Source organism: Melospiza georgiana, chromosome 2 (assembly GCF_028018845.1).
Source record: "Melospiza georgiana isolate bMelGeo1 chromosome 2, bMelGeo1.pri, whole genome shotgun sequence".
Lineage (NCBI taxonomy): Eukaryota > Metazoa > Chordata > Aves > Passeriformes > Passerellidae > Melospiza > Melospiza georgiana.
Window position 1 is genome coordinate 512,641 of NC_080431.1, and position 23,241 is coordinate 535,881.

General features: G+C 55.7%; 1 protein-coding gene across 1 annotated transcript in view; it reads right to left on the bottom strand.

Annotated features, from left to right (window-relative positions):
• Positions 1-6,124: 6,124 nt before the first annotated feature.
• Positions 6,125-23,241, bottom strand: part of SLCO2B1 (solute carrier organic anion transporter family member 2B1) — a 30,709-nt gene continuing 13,592 nt past the window's right edge. Inside the window, exons 6-15 of the mRNA XM_058045693.1 lie at positions 22,506-22,604; positions 22,012-22,142; positions 17,255-17,363; positions 13,253-13,417; positions 11,955-12,147; positions 10,945-11,101; positions 9,539-9,699; positions 8,395-8,459; positions 6,878-6,998; positions 6,125-6,662 (exon numbers count right to left, since the gene is read on the bottom strand). Coding sequence (XP_057901676.1) covers positions 6,488-6,662; positions 6,878-6,998; positions 8,395-8,459; positions 9,539-9,699; positions 10,945-11,101; positions 11,955-12,147; positions 13,253-13,417; positions 17,255-17,363; positions 22,012-22,142; positions 22,506-22,604 — 1,376 coding nt within the window. The 3' untranslated portion in view covers positions 6,125-6,487. The remainder of the gene's footprint in view (positions 6,663-6,877; positions 6,999-8,394; positions 8,460-9,538; positions 9,700-10,944; positions 11,102-11,954; positions 12,148-13,252; positions 13,418-17,254; positions 17,364-22,011; positions 22,143-22,505; positions 22,605-23,241) is intronic.

Consider the following 23,241-nt stretch of genomic DNA (forward strand, 5'->3'; position numbering starts at 1 on the left):
GATCAGTGGAGCTCGCCCCGTCCATCCTGGCTGTGACAGCCCCACCGCCTGCAGGGCTCCTCTGCTGGAGCCTGCTGGGGTCAGCAGCATGGGACACAGGCCCAGGGGCCCTGCAGGGAGCAGGGGAACAGCCTGGGACAGCCTGGGGACAGGAGCAGGGCCCTGGTGAGGGGCTCTCATCCTGCACTCAGCCACAAGGGAACGGGGGACAGCGTTTGTGGGAGTGACAGGACAGGGGCGGTGGCTTTGAACTAAGGGAGGGAGGATTCCCACTAGGAACAGGGCAGAGTTTCTGTGATGAGGGTGGGGAACACTGGAGCAGGCTGTCCAGAGAGGTGGGATCCTGTGATCCTGTCACCCCGTGGTGCTGTGATTCTATGGGAATCATAGAACAGAATCAGATTCTGGGGTTCATGGGCTGGAAGGGACCTTAAACATCACCCTGTCCCACCCTGCCAAGGCCTGGGACACTGCCAGGGACCCAGGGGCAGCCACAGCTTCTCTGGGCACCTGTGCCAGGGCCTGCCCACCCTCCAGGAAAGGATTCCCTCCCCATATCCCAGCTAACCCTGCCCTCCAGCAGGGGTGCAGCCCTGTTTTCTCACCCATGGATTGCCCTGGGATGGGGATTATCTCTCTGCCAGCCCACCAACCCGGTGTATTTTTATTTTCTGTGCAGAGAGCCAAGCCCATGCCCTGTTCCTATCTGCAGGGCCTGTTCCAGCAGCCCTTGGCTGTTCCTGGTGTTTGGGGGTGCTGGAGGTGGTGGGTGCTCCCTCTTCACATTCCCTCTCTGTTTGCTTGTGTTTAATTATTTCTCCTGCCCTATTCATTATTAATTCACATCTTTGCTGCCCAATTTCTGCCTCCTTTCCCATTATTTAACCATACCCAGAGCATGAGTGGTGCCCTCTGGCTGAAGAGCTGCCTCTAAATTAAAGCTGCACGTTTGTGGGGGCCACAGGAGATTCGAGGTGTGTGTGAAAGCTTCCAGCACCAGCAGGGGCTTTATTTGATCTCTGCTTTGCTCCGTGCAGCTGGAACGTCTGCTGGCCTCGGGAAAGGGGTGGGTGGGTGGTGCCAGCAGCGCCGGGGGGCACGGCCAGGGCTGGCAGAGGGGTGCTGGAGCTGCCCAGGGGATCAGGGTCACCCCTTGGGGATGCTGTTCCTGCACAGACACCCAGCCTGAGCTGCCACAGACTCCCAGCTGGTTTTTAGGCACTGCTGCCTCCTGCGTCCTCTGTTCCCACAGCATCTTCTGCAGTGGCTCCCCTGAGGAATGAGGAATGCGGGAAACTTCACAGCTGGGGCTTCAGGGATGGACATTCCAGCTGTTAACTGCAGCCCTTTTATTTTAAACTCCCAGTTTCCTGGAAACTGCAGAGCTGTCACTTCCTTTGGCCTTGCTGTCACACCAGCAGGGCCCAGAGAAAGCCTTGTGTGCCTGAACAGCCTCAGGCCAGGCCTGGGACAGCTGGAGGTGTCACCCTGCTGTGCCCCTGCTGCTCCACGTGTAGGACAGCGATGCGGCAAGAGCCAGTGTGAGACCCTTGGGGTAGGAAAGGGACACTTCCTTTAGTCCAGCTGAATTCCAGTGTTCCCAGTTTGATCTCCACCAACAGCGTCTCCATTTCTCAGCATGCCATCCCCATCCTCCTGGATTCACTGTTCCTGCACTGCTCTCACACACAGGCAATTCCCAACTCCCAGACCACAGCTTTTGGCATATCTCATTATTGGTGCTCCAAAGCACTCCTGCAGCCCCAGGAAACCAGAAACTGTGGGGAGAAAAGAAAGATGAGCACAGAGAGCCAAACTTCATTTGGAATGGACACATTCAGTGCAACTGGGACATATTCAGTGCCCAGTGTGTGATTAGGTCATGGCACTGGGACAAACAGGACATGGGGAGGGTGGAAAGGGAAGCCTTTTTTCACAGCAGGTGTGAGAGCAAGAATAATCCAACAGCAAGTTTATCCAGGGGAAGTTACTTTTTCCTGAGTTTGCTCAGAAAGTTGCACCAGTATGCACAGCTTGGAACCACCTCAGGTTCTGCTTTCTTCAGCAAATGCCATTCTCGCTTGAAAAATGAGGGGAGAGGGATTAGAATCCTTTATCAGTGCTGTGCGGAAGCACTTCTGTCCTTCAGCCCCCTGGAAGCACCAGATGAGGCTGGGGAGCAGCTCCAGCCCTCGTCACCTCTGCAGGGTGAAGGATGCTCTTCCCTGGCCACAAACACTTCAGAACCCTCAGCAGCCAGCTCCTGCAGCTCCACTGCAAGCCCATTAAGCCCCAGAGATGGATTCCATATTTCAGGAGCAATCATTACTCAAGCTGTCTCTAAGCACAGGAGATAATTCCTGATTTACTCTGCTCTGTTTGCTTGGACCTTCGAGAGGGCACAGCTGGAGGAGATGCTCTTGGCAATAAGCAGGAAACTTACTCAATTCAGCAACATGGGGAGATAATTTTATGCCTCCAAGTGTAAGGGGTCATATCTTCCCCTCACAGGACAGCCAGAGAACTGTGGTGAATGCCAATTTAATTTAAAGGGACAATATGAACCAAAAACTCTTCTGCTCCATTAGGAGCTGCTGGCACATTCCCCTTTCTCCCAGGGCAAACTTTGCACCCCAGCCCTCCTTCCCCTGCCCCACTGTTTTGCTCCTGTAAATCCCAGTATTATCCATTTCACACCATTTCTCCAATCTGCTCTAAAGGATTTGGATTCCAGTCCAAAGCACTCACGTCTGTAAGCAGAAATTTTATTAGCTCCTGCTTCTCTCATTGTCCAAGTAATTAATTAAAATATTGATTAGTCCCAGAGACAGGACAGACCCTGGTGAGATTCTTGTGGATAAATCCTTTTGGGCAGGCAGCAAACTACCTGCAGCTCCTGGGGCTGAAGCTTTCCAATTAAGCCTGGTTTTTCTCCTCTTTTTCTCCCCTCTGCATAATTCCATCTGGCTGGTAATTGGTTTATGGGAACAAGGTGGGACAGGGTCAAAACCCCTCCTTCAGTCAGGAAGGAAGCTTGCCCAGGTGGGACAGGTGCCTGCCTGAGGGAGAAATGAGATGTTTGCTGTGAGATCCGTGTGAGAACGCCCATGACACCTCCATCCCAGTGGCTGCCTGTGGATGAGTCTCCTCTTCAGCATCTTTCCAGGGACCAGGGCTGGGCTGGGTCTGGATCTGCCTGACTGCTCTGTTTTCCCCTTCTGAGATGCCTGGAAACCTCCAGTTTCTGGGAATTGTGGTTTCGATTGGTGGCGTTTCAGTGATTCCTTGGCTCGTCTTTCCAGTGTTCCTCTGGGAACTTCCCAGGTTTTCCTGAATTCAGTGTAACATCCACGGGTTGTTTCCCTTCCTCTCCCCCAGCCTGGGGGCTGGATTGCACCCCCAGCTCTGCCTCAGTCCCAGCCACAGCAATTCTCTGTCTTGTGGCTGCAAACTGTGTCTCCTCGGGGGCAGATTTCAGGATGCCAGAGGCAGCTCCAGTGAGTTTTAGGAGAAACATCCAGTGAGTTTTGATTCATGTTTTGCTGCCCCCCTGCAAACAGCCACAGAATCCATCTGGGACCGTCCCTATCCCCTGGAAAACCAGCAGCAAAGCAGGAGAAACCAAACCTCTGGGTCTGGCTTCAGCAGTGGCCAGGAACACTCCAGGGGGAGATCTGGCTGAGCTGAACACACCGAGGGTGATTTAAAAGCTTCAGCTTTGCTCTTTTTCCAGAGGAATGGGAGTTGTGCCTGGCTCTGAAGCAGCTCTTGGCTCTGTAAGTGCTTTGGGTCCTTCCCTCCAGCTCTAATTCCTCCTCTTGACCCCGTGCAATTCTCGCCAGCCCTCAAGGCACCGTTCTCCTCCAGGTCTGTGACCCTGGTACCACAAAGTGCTGCATGAAAACATCCAGTGCTCCAGTTCCAGGAAGTCCATGAGTCCTGGCCCAGCTGGATTAGCTCCTGTTAACTCCCCCAGTGCAATTCTTGGCTGGTACCCGAGCTGTACCCTTCAGAGCTCTGTAAATTCTGCTTCAGGCCGTCTGCAGGGGACATCTCCTCTGGGGAGAGCCTGGCAAACAGCACAGGGTGGATTTTGCTGCCTCTGCCCCTTCCTTTGCTTCCTTTCTCTGCAGCCCTCCTACCTGCCTGCCCCTTCTCTGCATCAAACGCTGCTCCTGCTGCTCCCTCGCTGCTGCCAGCCCTTTCATATTCCCTGGGCTTTTTGTGGGAGCAGCCTTTCCAAACTGCCTCTCTTTCATCCTCCCTGGCAAGCCAGTCCCTTTCAACCGTGTTCTTGAAGAGCACAGGGGAGGGGATGGGGAAATGGGGCTTTATTTCTCTTTTTAGAAACTCCAGCCCAAATGGATGGAAATTACCAGAGTAACAAGCCCAGAGCTAAGACACAGCTTGCAGGTGCCTTGGATGGTTATCCCCAGGGATCTCTCCTCTGCTGGAGGGGTAGTGGGGGAAGGAGGAATTCGGGCTGTGCCAGACCCTTCTGTGGCGTGATGGGAGTTTTCCATGTGGAAAATGAGTGTGCAGCCCTGAGCCCAGCAGTGAGAAGGGGCTGGCAGTGAGCTGGCCAGGCCATCCTGCAGGTCCCTGGGCATCCATCGGGATCCCAGCCAGGCACAGAGGGATGTGCAGCCTGCCTGCCACCTGCAGCAGCACCACAGGCAATTGTGCTCCCTGTTTGTTTTGGGACAGGGTTCAGTTGTCCCCTTTCCCCCTCCTTTCTGTAAATGGAACCCCTGCTTTAGTGGCTTCAGGGGCTCTCAGAAAGGCTGCACAGCCCTGAGGGGCTCCAGTGGGGTGGGGGAGAGAACATGGAATGGTTTGGGTTGGAAAGGCCTTAAAGCTCATCCCTGCCATGGGCAAGGACACCTCCCACTACCCCAGGCTCCCCAAGCCCCATCCAGCCTGGGCTTGCACACTTCCACAGCAAAGAATGGAATCCGTGGCAGATTCCTGGCAAAGCAGGCTGCAGCTCCCCACTTCCCACGCCATCGGAGCAAACTGTGCTGCTGTTTGTTTGTTGTGGTGTGGAAAGTACCTTGGAGTGCTTGGGATCAGCTGAGTACGGCAGGACAGCGCCTGGGAGCCAGGGCTTGTGCTCAGCCAGGAAAGAACCTTCTTCTCCAGGGATGCCACAGATTCCTGGGCTGCAAGGGGCTGCAACGCCCCATCTCCTCCCTGCTCCTGCCCTGAGAGCCTCATCCTGCTGCCTCAGCCACAGGTGCTGCCTGGCAGGGCTTTGGAAAAGAGGATAGAGCAAAACTCTCCTGGTTTGGCTTTCTAAAGGTCAGCAAATGCTACTTGTCCTTCCCTGGGTGGCTGCACCTACACCCCTGCAATGTCCATGCACTCCTCTGCCTTCCAGAACCTTCTCTGAAGCCAGACATCGCTTCTTGAACAGGGCTGTAAACTCTCAGCTCAGTGAACACAAGGCACTGCACAAAAATAGGAAAAAAACCCCAACCCAAACCCCTAAAAAATTCCAGTCACCCTCCCAGTCTGCACTGAGGTAACTGGGTCCCTCAGAATGGCTGGGCAAACAGTTTGGGCAAACAGCTAAATTCAGTCACTTCACCACAGCCTGCTCCCTTCCCAGGGGATATCTGCCAGGGTGGCAGCAGACAGTGAATGCTCCCCTCTGTGTATTTCTTTTCTGCATATTTGGGTTGAACTTACAAGTTTTGTTTTCTCTACTAAATTCCATCCTGGAGCCAAAGATGACAAAGCTCCCCAGTGCTGTGGCTGGGTAACACAATTCACTCCTGGGTGGGAAGGAACCCCAGGATGGGAAGAATGCAGGAAACAGAGGCAGCTGAACCAAAATAGGGCCAGGCTGGACTTCCACCCCATAATTACAGACAGAGCCCCCTTCAGGGAGCCCAGGGCTGGCTACTGCTGGGCTCAGATGGTTTAGCCACAAGCTCTACCCAGTCTGGAGAGGGCTCCAACCTCATCCTCTGATCCTGCAACCCTGGGAAAAACCCTTCTCAAACTGCAAAACCAGGAATGCACCTGAACTCCCACATGCTTCAAGCACTGACCATCAGAAAATGAGTGCTGATAACACAGAAAGTAAGAATTATAAACATCAGTCACAGAGATCTGCAGATTCAGTACAAAACCATTTATTAAAAATGATTTATTTTAAAAAACCCACTCCACAAAACCCTTCATGTTTATGGCTTCTGCTCAGTGCTGGCACCACTGAGACAGTCAGCAGGAAAAACTGCTTTGTGGGACACAAACCCAGGAGGCTGCAGAGTCCATAGGCTAAAGAGTGAGGACTAATCCATGTGAAGGAGCAAGCTGCACTCGTGAGGAGGAGAACAATGTGTGGATGGATCCATGCAGTGCAGGCAGAGTCCATCCCATCCAGGACAGCAGGAAGCAGCCCTGGGTCCATCACTGCAAGCACAGCTTGGCCGTGGGCTGATTCACCTCACCAGCACGGACCACAATCCACATTTCGCCGTCACACTTTGGATTCTGGGCTCTTTGTGGACTTTGCCGCCAGTTTCTCCTTCTCTGGCTCTGCCTTGGTCTCCTCTGCCTGGCTGGCTTCCCTCTCCTGCTTCCTGAGGATCACATACACGGCCACGAAGCACAGGAAGGCGCCCACCTCAAAGAAGAACTGCAGCCCCAGGTACCTGTGGGCACAGACACAACGGGTCAGGGCAGTGGGGATGCTCCCGAGAGCTCCAAGCAGCACCCTGGCACTCTGGGGAGGCTGTTCCAGGCACGGGCTCTGCCCCAGAGCAGGGAGCTGTCCTGGAGTCACCCTCCATGGTGAGGGGCAGGGGAGCGTCCCTGGGTGCTCCTGGTGCTCAGCACAGGGCTTATCCCGCTGTCCCTGTGTCCCTACCTGTGCCTGAAGAGGGTATTGTCGTAGTATCTGCAGGCCGCCCTGCGCTCGCAGCGCCTCTCCCACAGCACGCAGGTGGTGTCGATGGCGCTGCCGTACAGCACCGGGCCCGGCATCCACGCTGCAACAGCAACAGTCAGACTGGCCTCCCCTCTCCTCACACACCCCAAAACAGGTACCGGGGCCACAGACACCTCAAAACCATGGCACTGAGGGCAACAGCCCCAGCCATGGCCCCAGAGGCCACAGCCCGAACCCTGGACCCGGGGCCCACAGCCACCCCAGAAACAGCCCTCAGGGGCCACAGCCATCCCAGAAACAGCCCTCAGGGGCCACAGGCACCCCAGAAACAGCCCTCAGGGGCCACAGCCACCCTGGAAACAGCCCTCAGGGCCCACAGCCATCCCAGAAACAGCCCTCAGGGCCCACAGCCATCCCAGAAACAGCCCTCAGGGGCCACAGCCACCCTAGAAACAGCCCTCAGGGGCCACAGCCACCCGGAAACAGCCCTCAGGGGCCACAGCCACCCGGAAACAGCCCTCAGGGCCCACAGCCACCATGGAAACTGCCCTCAGGGGCCACAGCCACCCCAGAAACAGCCCTCAGGGGCCACAGCCACCCCAGAAACAGCCCTCAGGGGCCACAGCCACCCGGAAACAGCCCTCAGGGGCCACAGCCACCCGGAAACAGCCCTCAGGGGTGACAGCCACCCCAGAAACAGCCCTCAGGGGCCACAGCCACCCGGAAACAGCCCTCAGGGACCACAGCCACCCGGAAACAGCCCTCAGGGGTGACAGGCACCCCAGAAACAGCCCTCAGGGGCCACAGCCACCCCAGAAACAGCCCTCAGGGGCCACAGGCACCCCAGAAACAGCCCTCAGGGGTGACAGCCACCCTGGAAACAGCCCTCAGGGGCCACAGCCACCCGGAAACAGCCCTCAGGGGCCACAGCCACCCCAGAAACAGCCCTCAGGGGCCACAGGCCGAGCCACAGCCTCAGGTACTACCGCCACCCCAAAAACAGGCCTCAAGGGCTATAGCCACCCCAATAACAGGCCTCAGGGGCTATAGCCACCCCAAAAACAAGCCCCAGGGTCTATAGCCACCCCAAAAACAAGTCCCAGGGGCTAGAACCACCCTGAAAATAGTCCCCAGGGGCCACAGGCTGAACCACAGCTGCAGAGGCCACAGCCACCCCGAAACCAGGCCTCAGGGGCCACAGCCACCCTGAAAACAGGCTCCAGGGGCCACAGGCTGAACTACGGCCACGGGGGTCACAGCCACCCCAAAAACAGGTCCCAGAGGCCACAAATGCCCCCAAAAATATGGCCCCAGGGGCTACAGCCACCCCAAACCACGGCCCCAGGGACCGGGGATGGAGCCCTTGGAGCTGCCTTGTCTCACCCCCCCATGTGCCCCCAGACCCTGCAGGGCAGCATCCTTTCCTGCCCTGGGAAAGCCCTCTCCAAGAGCTGCCATTATTTTCCAGGAAGGTATTTTAACACATTTCAATTTACCTAAAACTCTCAGCAGCATGAACTGTATGCCGACAGCAAATGATTTGTCTTCAGGCTGGATGCTCCTGAAAAATAAAATGGAACAAAATGCCCTCTGGCAATCCCTCCAGGATGGATGCTTCCCTCCCTGGCACAGCACCTCGCCCACACACTCATCCTTCAACCCAGCCTCCAAGGATCCCAGGGAGTTCCCATTCACATCACCAAAGCTGATGAGGGTTCATTCATTAGGGCTGAACACCATGGCCTTTTCCTGGCCTGAAAATCCTGCCTGGCCCAGAAGAGCTTGGAAGTATCGCTGACAGACTAAGACAGAGATTCCCCCATGGTTTTCCCCTCTGCCTCATGCTGGGCACCAGCCCCAGCAGCCTGGGTGCCCATCTTGGCTGGCTCCATCCTGCTGCCACCTGCAATCTAAGGGCTGGTTTAACTCCCATCCAGGGCTGGTTTAACTCCCATCCAGGGCTGGTTTAATTCCCATCCAGGGCTGGTTTAGCCCCTATCCAGGGCTGGTTTAACCCCTATCCAGGGCTGGTTTAACCCCTATCCAGGGCTGGTTTAACTCCCATCCAGGGCTGGTGTAACTCCCATCCAGGGCTGGTGTAACTCCCATCCAGGGCTGGTTTAACTCCCATCCAGGGCTGGTTTAGCCCCTATCCAGGGCTGGTTTAACCCCTATCCAGGGCTGGTTTAACTCCCATCCAGGGCTGGTTTAACTCCCATCCAGGGCTGGTTTAGCCCCTATCCAGGGCTGGTTTAACCCCTATCCAGGGCTGGTTTAACTCCCATCCAGGGCTGGTTTAACTCCCATCCAGGGCTGGTTTAGCCCCTATCCAGGGCTGGTTTAACCCCTATCCAGGGCTGGTTTAACTCCCATCCAGGGCTGGTTTAACTCCCATCCAGGGCTGGTTTAGCCCCTATCCAGGGCTGGTTTAACTCCCATCCAGGGCTGGTTTAACTCCCATCCAGGGCTGGTTTAGCCCCTATCCAGGGCTGGTTTAACCCCTATCCAGGGCTGGTTTAACTCCCATCCAGGGCTGGTTTAACCCCCAGTCCCGCAGCTGGTGAAATCCTTCCCCCTGCCGCACAGACCCGCTCTGGACGCCCTCTGTGCCTGCCCAGGAGGTGCCCAAGCCGTGCCCACCTGAGGATGAGCATGAAGGAGGGCGTGTGGGAGGTGCTGGCCAGGATGCCAGCGAGGCAGGAGAGCACCACGAAGGGCACGAAGAGGTGGGAGCAGCCGGTGCCACAGGGGCCTGGCCTGGCAGCGCCCGCCGCCCCGACGCAGCTGCAGCCCGTGTAGTTCTGCAAAGAGGAGACACACCACATCCACAGGCTGCTTCCAGAGGTGGAAGGGAACGCTGCCAGCTGACAGAGCCAAGGAGAGCAGGTAAGGTTTGTCTGGGAATAATTAGCAGCAATTAGCACTCACTACTTCGGGGAGAGCTCAGAGACACGTCCAGGGCTCCAGCAGAGCTGGAGAGGGACTGGGGATGAGGGACAGAACACAGGGAATGGCTTTGCAGAGGGCAGGGATGGATGGGATTTTGGGAGGGAATTCCTGGCTGTGCCACCTGTGCCAGGCCCTGTCCTGCTGTGACCCCCTGCATCCCGGGCAGAGCTGCAGCCACAGCTCAGGGAGTGTTTAATCAAACATGTGTAACCTCACCTTTGAGACAGGCTCATAAATAACTAGCACAGCCTTATAGCAAAGAAAAGATGCCTTGGGGTGGTGAATGAGGAAATTCTCCATTTCTCTGTTTCTTAGTCACGTTATCTCTTTTTTATCTGTTTCAAACAAGAAACCTCTGTGTTGTTTTTTTTTTGTTTTAAAGAGACCTTTAAATAAAATGAGTACAATCTTTTTGTTGTTAGGGGGTGGCAGTTTGCATAAGAGTGATCCCAGAGGCAGGGGCAGCTCGGGGTCTCCCAAAACCTTGTTCCTACATCCAAGCTTACATGGTGCCCTCTGGGAGGGCTGCAGCAAAGCTGGGCACACAATTGCAGGGTTTTCTGTAAGCTGGGAGGGTTCCTGGAAACCCTGGGACAGGGAAGGCAGCAGGCAATGAGTGCCACAGGTCCCTGTACTGCTGAAAATGGTAAGAAAAGTGTAAAATTTCTAAGAAGGTGAGGGCTGGAAGAGAGGCATGGTTGAGGAGGAGAAAAGCAGTTGGAAAGGGTCTGCTGTACAAGAGGCAGGCGTGGGGGTGCAGGAAAGCACATTTGGGACTGAGTCTGGCAGAAAGCACAAGTGTTATCAAAACGAAGCGCCGCTAATTAACAAAACGCTGCTGCAAACCGCCCAGACAGCTCCCTGCTGCCATCACCGCCTGTGCCAAGAGTGCAGGGAAAGCCACTCATCCTACACGGGCTGCTAACGACCTGCAGGTCGGGCTTGGAGTGGCAGAGGTTTCGTCGGGTGGGTCTGCGGAGCTGCACTGTGCGCAGAAGCAGGGCAGCAGCAGAACAAGCAAGGCCCCGCACTGCCCTCCGCTGTCCCGCAGACACTCCGGGCAGCCCGGAGGGCCGGCAGGGCCAGCTGTGACTCACCTGCACGGAGCCGTCGGGGCGCAGGGCCAGGCCGCTGCAGCCAGCAGAGCAGGGGGACGCGTACTCCACGCCGTCGGGGCCGCACACGGGGTTGAAGCCGCGCTCGGGGCAGCGGCACCGCGCGTTGCACGCCATGGCGTGGTGGCCAGAGCCAGAGCTGGGGCCAGGAAAGGGTTAATGCAGGCACGGGGCATCACCCGCGTGCATCTCACAGAGAAACGCCACTGTGTGTGTGCTGGGGTCAGCAAAACCCACCCGATTGCACAAGGAGCCCTTCCCCAAGGGAATCCCACCATCACCCCAAACCTCTGCTCTGCCTGGCAAAGCTTCCCAACCACAGCTGGGCACCACAGCCACCTACTGCTCCCACCATCACCCCAAACCTCTGCTCTGCCTGGCAAAGCATCCCCACCACCCACTGCCCTCATTCTTGGTCCCAAACCTGGCCTTTGGGGTTCTTACAACACCACACTGTAGGAGAGAGCGAGGATCCCCCTGAGGGCAGGGACCACAGGACACTGAACAGGCAATTCAGAGACCTGGATCCAGCCTCCAGGGCACACAAGGAGCTCCTGCCCACATTTAGCTGTCACAGCTTACACGGTGTGATCCCAGGGCTGGCCCCTGCCTGAATTATTCATCCATCACACTTTCCAAGATGAAAACTTGTGCTGTTTGTGCCAAAACCGTGTTTACTTCAGGTTGCACACTTGCTTCTCAGTAGGAAATCTCACTGGTGGAACTCTTGTAACCCTGCTCCTAAAACCCTGCTGTTAAAAAGGTTTTAACCCATAGGAGATAAAGCTGAAATGACTCCACCATGTGTGGATAAGTCACAAAGATGAGCTGTACATTTTCTGCCCTAAACCTGAGGACACAGCAAAATCAGATTTTAGTTTACCTCCACTGGCTGCCTCTCCTGAGGGAACAAACCCATTTCTGGGGATTCTGCCTGGCTCCCACCCCCAGGGAGTGTGGCTGGGGTGTGCCCAGCCCAGGAGCTGAGGTACCTGTCCCAGTGGGTGACACCGGCCACCTTCTGCGTGGGGCAGCCCAGGAAGAGCAGGGGAAAGGCGGTGAGCAGGCAGAGCAGCATGCCCAGCACACACAGGGCACTGCACTGCCTCAGGGACATCTGGAACCGCTTCAGGATGGCACCGCCCACCACGATCCCCACCATGGCCCCGGGGATGTTCACAGCACCTGGGGAAAGGCAGGCATGCAGTCAGGGAACCTCCAGCACCACCCTGTCCCATCCCCTTCCACCTTCCAGGCTGCTCCAAGCCCATCCAACCTGTTCTTGGGCACTTCCAGGGATGCAGGGGCAGTCACAGGGAACAATTCCCTCCTAACACCCAATCTAAACCCACCCCCTTAGTCCTGTCACTGTACCTTGTTCTCCATCTGTTCTCTGTGCCTGTCCCTTCTCACAGCAAAGGCCCAGAGGATTTGCTGTTGGGTTGCTATTTTTCAGCACAGGTGGTTCAGAAGGGACCAAGGTTTTTGTAGGGATTGGTGCAGTAATGCTACAAAAAAGCTGCTTTTCAAAAGGATCCCACAGCAAGCTGGCTGCCTTGTGGATCCATGGGTGGAAGCTGTCAGGAGCAGTGGAAAGCTGTGCCTCACCCAGCAAAATGTGATTTTTCAGTGTGGACAGGAAGAAGCACCAAATCAGCCTGAGGAGGGTGTTTAATTTCTGTGCAGGGTAGGGTTGTGCCCATTTCTGTGGTCACCCTTGTAAACCCCCATTTCCATAAAATCCCATTTACATAAAACCCCCCATTTTTTGGGGAGACCAAAGTTCAGCTAGAGACACGCAAAGTGTTTAATTCAGCTGAGAATGCACAGGGAGGTTGCTTTCAGCCCCTCAATGCCCACGCAAGGAAGGAATTTCCAGCTACAGAAAGCTTTTTGATCTGAAAGGAAAAGGCCAAGCGAGACTCAGCGGTGGGAACAAAGGCCAGATAAATTCATCCATGGAACACGGTGCTGACTTGAATGCAGAGGGTAAATCAAGGCTGGGAACAGCTCAGCTGGCACCTCAGGGCAGGACAGCACTGCTTCAGCATTTAACCTTCCTGCTGCATTCACCCCTGGCTCTGCCAGCCTGTTCTGCTCATTTTGTTCTGATTTATCTGTCCCAGACCTCAGAGGCCTCTTTCCCTGAGGTGCTGTTTGCTCAAAAACGTGTTTTAAACACTTCTGTGGCAGGATGACTGAACTCTCTGAGAGGGAGGCTTTACTCCAGAGGAACTCTTCCCAATTTCTATATGGTTTTTTAAGGAATCCAGAGCTCAGCAGCACTTACCAATGATCATGTTGGCCAGGGAGGCTGTGAGGGAGAACTGCCTCTCCAGGAACTTGCCCATGAAGGTTGCCAAGCCAGCCACCATGGCAGAGAGGTTGACCTGAGCCAGCACCACCAGCAGGTACACGGGGTGCCTCAGGTTCCTCAGCAGCACCACGGGGAAACCTGAAAGGACAGGGAGCAAAATTCTCATCAGGGAGCCACAGGAGAGTTGGGGTTGGAGGGCACTGCAAAGCTCATCTCGTTCCACCCCTCTCCCTGCAGCTTTCTGGCAGGGCTGCTGCTAAAACAAACACAAAAGTAATGGGTAGTCATTACAAGTTAATTTATTTGTTTGCTGCGGTGGCAATTTCAGTGTCCTTTCAGTTTCAATGAACAAATGAAAAGCGAAAAGTGCAATTTTTGATAAGAGCCAAGGAACACTCCAGCAAACTGCCCCAGGGCTGAACCCTTGAGCAGGAGAGGTGCGCAGCCTGCTGAGCACAGGGAGTGCCCCGTGCTGCCAGCTGGGAGCTGCCACTGTCCCTGCTGGAGCGATGTCCCCCCCCTGCACAGCCCAGAGCCCCTCTCTGCTCTGCTGCTGCTCCCCCTGTGCCTCCCCCTGTGCCTTTCCCTGCTCAGAGCTGCCACTGTCCCTGCTGGAGCGATGTCCCCTCCCTGCAGAGCCCAGAGCCCCTCTCTGCTCTGCTGCTGCTCCCCCTGTGCCTCCCCCTGCTCGGGCTGGCAGCAAAGGGCAACTTCCAAACAAACTGCTGATGAGTGTCCCAGATGAGGGCCAGGGCAGCCAATATGCTGGAGCAGAGATAAGGAATTAGCAGCGAGGATTAATGCAGAGGACTGCCATCAATTAATGGTGCTAATTCTCAGCACTGACAAACAAGAGGGACAATCTTTCTATCTGCTCCAGCAAAGCGGTGCTGGGGACATCTCCCTGGGGTTTGTCTGGGAGCTGGCCCCAGATGGGGACGGGTTTTGGCTGTCCTAAATCTTCTCTGAAGAGCAAAAGGACTCTCTGAGGGTGCAGTGGGGTCCCCCACGTCCCCAGCTCCCCTTCCAGCTCAGCACTCTGCCCTCAGGTCAGGCAAGCAGCCAAAAATCATAGGGAGCTACAAAAGCAAGTCCTTGGAGGGGCCCAGGCATACCAGCATGGACAAGGACCCTGGAACGCTGACCGTCTGCAGGCTGGCAGGCAGCAGGGAGGGAAGGAGCTGCACTACACCACTGTCAACCCACGGAGAGAGATGGTTTTGCTCTCAAGTACCACTACACTGATTTTTGAAGAGTATTCCCTGAATTCCTTAGCCATGCTGCAGATGGGAAACCTCAGCTTGCTGGCTGAAAAATCTCCTGAGAGCCAATCCAGCCTTTTGTGGAGGATCTTCCACCAAAAACTCCTTTTCCCTGGAGGTCTCTGATCTTTGTAATTAAGCCTTCTGTCACCCCAAATCAGAGGTGAAAAGCTGAGAAGGTCTCCACTTCATGGTGGGAGCAGCAAGATTTCCACCCTCTGCAATCCCTAATTGGATCCTCCTCACAGCTCCGGAGAAGCAGCTGGGCAGACAGGGAAAACAAGTGGAAACTTTAAAATAATAAACAAAAAACATCCTTGAAACTGCCTTTGGGGACCATAAGGGAAACAAACGAGTCACGAGTGCAGCGCTCCAATTGCTTTGAAGATCACCTTCAATGGGCTAATTCCCAGTATGTGCAGCAGAATCTGCACATCCTCCCAGGTGTTTCCAACAGAAGCCTGGAAATTAGCAATGGAAATGACTTCAGGCAAGCTAAATCTTACATTTTCCATTACTGCAGGAAGACCTGATGCTGCAGCAGGAGGAATTTGGGAGGAGTTTGTGAGTGTGAGGAGCAGGGTGTAAGCTGGTGCCACACAGAGTGTCTGTGCCAGGGCCAAATGAGTGCCCAGCTCTGAGTCCAGAGAGAGCTCCACGATGGGCTTGGAACATCCCCAGTGCTTGGAGCATCCCCAGAGCCTGGTCTGACCCTCACCCTGCACACAGCCCCGTCCTGGTGCTGCTGCTGGGCTGGCAAAGCCCTCCCTGCCCCGACAGAGCCTCCGGGGCTCTGCAGCTGCCCCTCACAGCCTGCCCAGGGAGGCTCAGGGGCTCCCAGGAGGCCCTTGTGGCATGGATGAGTTCCAGCCCACCCTTGCTCTGCTTGCAGGACGTGGCAGGAATTACCACAGGAGTGATTTTGCTCTCTGGGTATCCCCAAAGCAACAGAAGACACGGCAAAAGGGTTTCCTTCTCCACAGTGATGAAATGGTTTGGGTTGGGAGGGACCTCAAAGCCAATCCAGTGCCACCCCTGCCATGGCAGGGACACCTTCCACTGCCCCAGTGTGCTCCCAGCCTCGTCCAGCCTGGCCTGGGGCACTTCCAAGGAGATGCAGGCTGGAGAATCTCATCTCCAAAGGCTGCTTTAATATATTATAATGCATAAAATAATAGTTAAAAGAGAAACAGAGAGAGGAAACAAAACCAGCAGGAGAGTGGTGAAATGGGAAGGAAATTGTCTTTCCAGTGACTTGCAGATGAGCCAGCCCTGAAGTCATTGGGCTTCACCCAGATTGTCCCAGGTCCCCATCACACACTACCTGCCACCCCATTCCTGGCTCTAAAAAGAGTTTTGTATGAGAGATCCTGGTGATTTCAGCAAGGCTGCTCTCCTGACATAAACCAGACACTTCATTTATTTCAGAGCTGGGCTTTGGGGGATAAATCCTGAGAAATAATGGATTTATTAGCACAGCCCTGACACAGCAACGCTGATTCCAGCCCCGCACCAAAGCTGCAGCCGGAGCAGGGAGCTCATTTTGATTCGTGTTTGGGAGGCACAGAGTAGAGGGTTGGTGTGAAAATCCCATCCGAGCACCATCAATCTGCTCCCACGCAGCCTCTCCCAGCACACAGGTTTCTAAATGACAGTGCCACAGGGTCAGGGAGGGAAGGAACCCCCGAGTGCCTCTTCTAATTGAGCATTAGGCTGACAGCAAGCAGGAGGAAAGCCTGCCCACGCCTGCCTGGCTGAGCCTGCCCTCCCTGCACTGACCTTCAGAACACGGAGAATTTGCCATAAATTGATGGGATAATAGTTGGGAAATATGGAGGAAGCTGACACGGAGTGTCTTCAGGGGGTCACTGTTCTTAAGTGGCTGCCAAAGTGCAGAGTGTTTAAAAAACCCAAACTTCCCAAGCACTAGCAGATGCCTCCACAGACTGAAGCCCAGCCGATCCCCTTCAGCATAAAGAGCCCACTCATTTCCAAACAATTTAATTGCACTGGGTTCAGATCTCCTTATGGGCTTTAAGTGCCCAGACCCTGGCCCCAGGCAGTGCTGGCCACCCTCAGCGGGACAGGGTCAGCCTGCCTTGGACAGCATCTCCGGCCTTGCAGGAGGGAGTCTGATGAGGATTTTTGGGGAGGAGAAGTTGCCAGTGCTGCTGTGGGACCTATTCCTGATTCCATGGCCTGAGCAGGCCCCAGACCCCTCTGACTGAAGGGCTCTGTCCCTTCCCACAGCTCTGCTCCAGCCCCACAGCCAGCACCCCTCCTTCCTGCCTGCATTTGGGCTCTGGTGAGACCTTGGCCTCTGATTCCCACTGCCCACGTGAGCCATAGATCACAGAGTCACAGAAGGATTTGGGTTGGAAAGGATGTTAAAGCCTATCCCATCCCAACCCTGCCGTGGCAGGGACACCTTTCACTGTGCCGGGTTGCTCCAAGCCCCGTCCAGCTTGGCCTGGGGCACTGCCAGGGAAGGAATGTGACACTCAGAGTGACCAAGGCCAGGTGCTTTGGCTGGCAGGAGGTGCAGCAGGGCAGGGTGGGCAGGGAGCAGAGGGCTTAAAGCCAGCCCTGAGCCTAAGGCGCCGATCCAGGGGCTGGGCTGAGCCCAGGGGAGCATCCCTGCTCCCTGGCAGCACCACAGCCCTGGCACGGCCCAGTGGGAGCTGCTGTCTGTGCAGGGGGCTGGCTCACTTACGTCTGATGAACTCCATCAGGGAGAGGCTCTCCGTGTGCTGGGACCTCGGCCTGAGCTGGCTCAGCATGTCCTCCTTCTTCTTGCTGCCTCTGTCCTCCCCTCTCACCACCTGGGGACACACCAGAGGCTGTCACTGCACACGCCATGCCACAGCTTCCCCTGCCCTGGCCCTTCTCTCCCGGACCTGACACACAGCAGCCCAGCACGGCCATCCCTGTGGTGTCCAGCTGTGCTCCCTGCCCACACCAGGGCACAGAAAGCCAAAGGGGCACTGCTGGGTGTGTTCTGACCCCAAAGGGGCACTGCTGGGTGTGTGCTGACCCCAAAGGAGCACTGCTGGGTGTGGTGTGTGTTCTGACCCCAAAGGGGCACTGCTGGGTGTGGGGTGTGTTCTGACCCCAAAGGGGCACTGCTGGGTGTGTGCTGACCCCAAAGGGGCACTGCTAGGTGTGTTCTGATCCCAAAGGGGCACTGCTGGGTGTGTTCTGACCCCAAAGGGGCACTGCTGGGTGAGTTCTGACCCCAAAGGGGCACTGCTGGGTGAGTTCTGATCCCAAAGGGGCACTGCTGGGTGTGTTCTGACCCCAAAGGGGTACTGCTGGGTGTGTGCTGACCCCAAAGGAGCTGCAGGGGAGCCCCAGGAGCAGGCTGGGATGTCACTGCAGCCGCTGGGACACTGGCACTGACAGGAGCTGTGCTGCTGTGCCTGGCAGGGCTCGGGGCAGAGAGGTTTCAGGGGAAGCCACAGAGTGTTTACAGCTCTGCCACCCCATCAGCTCAGCAGCCCTGACCCGAGCTGGGCAAATGAGTTCATTGAGCAGCAATTAGAGAGCTGTAATGGACAGGAGGAAACGGCAGCTCTTGGGCTGAAGCCTCTGCTCTGAGATGAGAGTGCTCATTAAACAGCAGCGAGGTCACAGTGTCTGTGCTGGGGCTGCCACCTGCCCTCTTTGAGGACAGAGGCAATGAACTCCTTTCCTGTTTTGAATTGCTGCAGCTCAGGCATTCATACATTTTTCAAATGCAAAGATAAAACCCCTTTCACCTCACAGGGGCTCTTCTCTGCTCTGAAACTGCAGCGTTTTCCAAAAATACATTCAAGCTGCTCCTTCCTCAGCTTCCAGCTGTTTGTACTTGTGAGAGTCAACAGTCTGCACGTCCAGACAAAAGGCAGCTCCCCCCAGCTCCCCCCAGTCCCCCAGGCTGGGATGTCCCTGTGTGTGACCCTCGCAGGGCACGTTTCCGTGCCTCAGCTGCGTGCAAAGCCCTCGCCGAGGGGGGCAGCTCCTCTCCCTGTGCTGCCTTGGCCCTGGCAGGGTGTTTTGCTGTCTGAAAGGATCAGGAAACACATTCCTGTGGGCTGAAGGAAAGCAGGGGCAGAAGGAAAAGCAGGAATTCTGCCTGCTTGCTGTGGATGATGCTGGAATGGTGCTGCTGCACCATCAGAGATGCCCAAGCCCTGAGGAGGATGCTGTGCCTCTGCCACGGGGGATTTTGGCATTGTCACAGCAGAAATTTGTCAGGCTGGAGCTGGAAGGTGCAGTAACACGAACTGGCTGCTCAGTCCCGCCCCAGCATCTTGCCAAGGAGAAACAAGCTCAGCTTGCAAAATGCCCCCACACTTGGATCTCCCTGGATGAATCCTTAAAGGACTCAGCTCCTTGCCGCCACTCGTTGCATCTCACGGTTCTGCAATCAGATTTTATCTGCATTTTTATCTGTCCCTGGACCCCTGAAGTGTCCAGGTTGGACACTGGGGCTTGGGGCCCCCAGGGACAGAGGGAGGTGTCCCTGTCCATGGCAGGGGTGGCTTTAGGGTCCCTGTAACCCAACCATGCCATGATTCCATGAGTCCACTGGCATCACTGCCACCCTCAGGGGGCTGGAGGAGGCAGACAGGCTTCTGGAGAAGGAGGATGAAGCTGCCTCACACTCTGCATTGGGAACAGCATCCCCAGGCTGCCCTTGGCCTGGGGAAATCCCCCATCTCCCTGCACAGACTGGAATAAACCCGGGCATGGCTGAGCAGGGCTCTGCAGGAGAGCAAAATTAAAGCAGCTTTCCCTGGCAGCTCCTGCTCTCCCCACCTGCTCTGCACCTGTGAGAAGGGCAGCCAGAGGTGCCAGCAGGCTGGCTTGATCCAAATGCACCCCTGGAAACAGGGATAAATGACCTGCTCTGTGACAGAGATGTTCTCTTTGTTTATTTTGAGGTTTCTGCAGAGTTTCCCTCTGGCTGTGAACAGAACCTGGCACTCCCAGCTCGCTGAAAAGTAAGGTCAGAGAAGTTATTTTCATATTAGACAAACAAAGTGTAAAGCCTCACTGCTTGGGAAAGAGTTATTTTCCTTTTGACAAGGTCAGGCTCCCTACAAACACCTCATTATGCCTCTTCCAGCAGGTGTGGGTCCCTCCAGGGACCCTATTTCCAGGAGTGCTAAAATAACCAGCTGAGGGGCACCTTGCTCCCACCACAAGGGAGGATTATTTTTAGCTGCTGTTTGTGCCTGCCTTTAGAGCTCCCTGGGGAAAGTCCAGCTGTGGAGAGCAGGATTCCTGCAGCCTGTCCTGCCACTTGGCCCTCTTTGTTCCTCAGACCGTGCCCTGCAAGTGTCTGTTTTGTCTCTGAGAGCAGCTTTGCCCCTTTCAGTCCCTTTTTGTGTCACCCTCAGAGCTGCAGGATAGGCAGAGCCCGTGTGCCAGGAATTTTGGAATATTGTGACAACACTGCTGCCTGCCTCGGGATGCAGCACCACCAGCAGATGGCAAAGCATGAGCTAAACTGTGGCCACACAGCAGCTGGAGAGTGCTGGGAGTTCCTCACAGGAACAGGACACAACTCCAAGGAATGGTCTGGGCCCATGGAGGCAGGATTAAACTGGAATTACTGGGGAAAAAGCTGCTGTTGACTGAAACCAGTTTGTCCAGTATAAGAGCCTCATCCTCTCATCCCCTTCCTGAGATCATGACAACATCATGGCTTTGCCATGGTCAGCCCTCAAGAGGATCACTCAGGATACTTTGGTGCTAGAAACCCACAGACAAGCAGCAAAGCAGAGAAATAAAAATGTTCTGGGTTTGGAGCGACTAATTTAAGAGAAAAAGATCAAAAGAGCAGTCCCACACTATCATTAATGTTAACACCAGCCATTCCAGGGACTTCAAAGGAAGAATTCATCAGGAAAAGGTGAAGCTGCAGCGTGGAATAAAACATGTGGATGTGTCTTGGCTGGTGGGAGGAGGCAGCTCAGTCCCCAGAGGCACAGAGGGCTCAGTGACACCCAGTGTTTGCTGCAGTGCCCACTGGGGAGGGTGGGCACCAGTGGGATCCCAGCTGGGGCTGCAGGAGCTCCTCAGAGCTGAGCTTTGCCAGGCTGTGCCTGAAGGGCAGGACAGCACACACACACAGGAAAACACCCATTTCCAGCACAGCTTGGAGTGTGAGCTCCTGCAGCCCACACGTGTTACCCAGAGCAGCACGTGGCAAACTTTCTGCAGAGCTTTTTATTTGAATTTTTTTAAGCAGGGCTCCTTGCTAGTGCTGATACCCCATGGTACAGGTGTGGCTGCCCCAGTGCCTCCCCTTCTGCAAGGAGGGCAGAATTTGGCTATTTACTCACTTTTCCTGCTATTATTTTTAGCCGTCAGCAGATTCCAAGAGCTTTCTGAGCGAGATGCAAAAATGGGGGAAATCCAAGAATTCAAGAAATTCGCAGGCTGCAGAGGGACACGTGGGTGCTCAACCATGTGGGATGCTCCCTACAGATCCCAGCCAGCAGAGCAGGGTGAGATCTTCCTGCTCCTTTTAAAATCAATAGCCTGCTCCCCCTTAAACCCTTCCAGAGTGCAGCACTTGCCAGGAAGTGCAGCTGTGTTAGCTGGAAGTGCATTATCTGCTCTCGAGAGGCGTTTATCAAATTAATATTCCCATCAGCCCTAATGAAGAACTTTTCCCGAAGATGAGCCAAGGCTTGAGAGCAGCCCAGGCTGCAGGAAGAGCAATCAGGCATGCTGCATTTGGGGTCACCCCCTCCTGCCATGCACAGGGCACCCCATCACCTCACAGCTCAGGTCAGCAGCAATAAATCACTACACCCCCAAGCTGAGCTGGCAGAACAGGTCAGGGAACCCCCAGTCTGCACTGATTCCTGTGGAGACTCAGGCAGTGTCAGAAGAAATGAAGGATTGCTCTGCACAGACTTGTTCAGACAGGGAGGTTTCGACGCTGTCTCGAGGCGCAGCACACGTGGAGGGCACTGACACCACCTCCAGCACGGCCAAGAGGAGCACAGCTTCACCTCCTGAGCGTGTCCCAGCAGCTCCAGCCACATCCCAGCCCTCAGAAACAGCTGCTCTGCCAGCACAGCTCGTTCTGCTCTGCTGCTCCCGAGGCGCGGCCACGCACAGCCGGGACGCTTGGGATGCTCCTGGGCCGTGTCAGGCCCTGGGGAGCCGCTCTGGACTGCTCAGACACTCCCTGCCCTGCTCCCCAGCTCTGCTGTAGAAGAGCTGTCCTCATCTGCCAGGAGCCCACTGATGGAATTTCAATTTCCCCTCCAAAGGTAGTGATTTCTCCTGGACAAAAGCTGCCAGGATGGACAAAGCCGGTGCCCTTTGCCTCCCCTGGCAAAGCTCTGGTAAACATGAGAGTCTGGGACTGCATCCTCGCCAAGGCACAGGACTCTCAGCGGTTCTGGTTCCTGAGGCAGACATTTCAGCCCTACCGAGGTGTGTGTGTGTGTGCAGAACCTCTCCTACCTCTTTGGGCATTTCCCGTGGGAAGAAGAAGTATGGCAGGGCGCACAGGGCCACCAGGCTGGCGGCCACCAGGAAGCCGAGCCACCAGGCCCCCACCCAGCGCGGGTCCTTGTTGGTGAGCTGCACCTCAGCTGCAAGAGGAGAGGAGAGGGGCATCAGACCACTGCCGGCACAAAGCAGGGACCCAGCGCACCAAAGGCTGGCCCCTGCCACCCCCAGCACCAACCAGCCCCAAGGTGGTGGCTCCCAGCCCTGGGACCATCAGTCCTGGGGCCTGGGCAGCATTTGTCCTGCTCATCCCACCACTAAATCACATTTCGTGGTCTCTGCCCCATTTCATTGCTGCCCCCAGGGCGTCCAAAGAGCCCCTCTGGATGGAGACAGCAGGCACAGGGATGTGCTGGATGCCCACTCTGCCCCACTGACACAGAGACCCCCCAGGAGGCTGGAACACCCCTGCTCCAGAAGCTGTGCCAGGACTCGCGGTGCCTCACCTGAGGTGACTTTGTCGATGTCCACGTAGAACCTGAGCATGGCAGAGCCCAGCATGAAGGCCACCCCTGGCCCCACGACTGTCAGGGAGAACAGGATTCCTGTGGGGCACGAGAGCAGGGAGGGCTCAGCCTGGGAAAGGGACCTGGGGGACACAGGGGCCTCAGGGTGGCACCAGGCTCTGCTGCACCTGCCTCCAGCACAGCCCATTTCCCTGGCAGCTTTCCCATCTCCAGGAGTAACAGCCCCATGCTCCCCACCTTCCTTTCCCACGTGGAATTCCCTTTGGCTCAGACCTCTCCTGACACTCAGCCTCCCAGGAACAGGAGGTGCCCCTTGGCATCAGTAATCCAGGGAACACCAACTTTTACAAGGTGAAGGAGATAAAAGTTATCAGTGAACTCTTCTCTGTGAATTGCTGATAAAAGAAATCCACACATGTAACATTCAACTCCTACCTTACATGTGAGAGGTTTGGATCATCTACCAGAACAAAACTTGATGCTGTGCTTCTTTTTTTCAGCAGTAATGACCTGCTTTTGATCTACCTTTGCTGCTCCATTCAGTTCAAGGCTGTCACAGGTAGCAGCTGGGAAAACTGGAAGGAGCTGCAAGGACCACTTTGTCCATCCCACCGTGCTGGGACATCCCTGTGGGCCTGTGCCCAAGCTGCTCTCCAACAGCCCCTCTGCTGAAGGGTACCCTCCCCTCTCCCAGGTGGTTAATACTGCTTTCTTT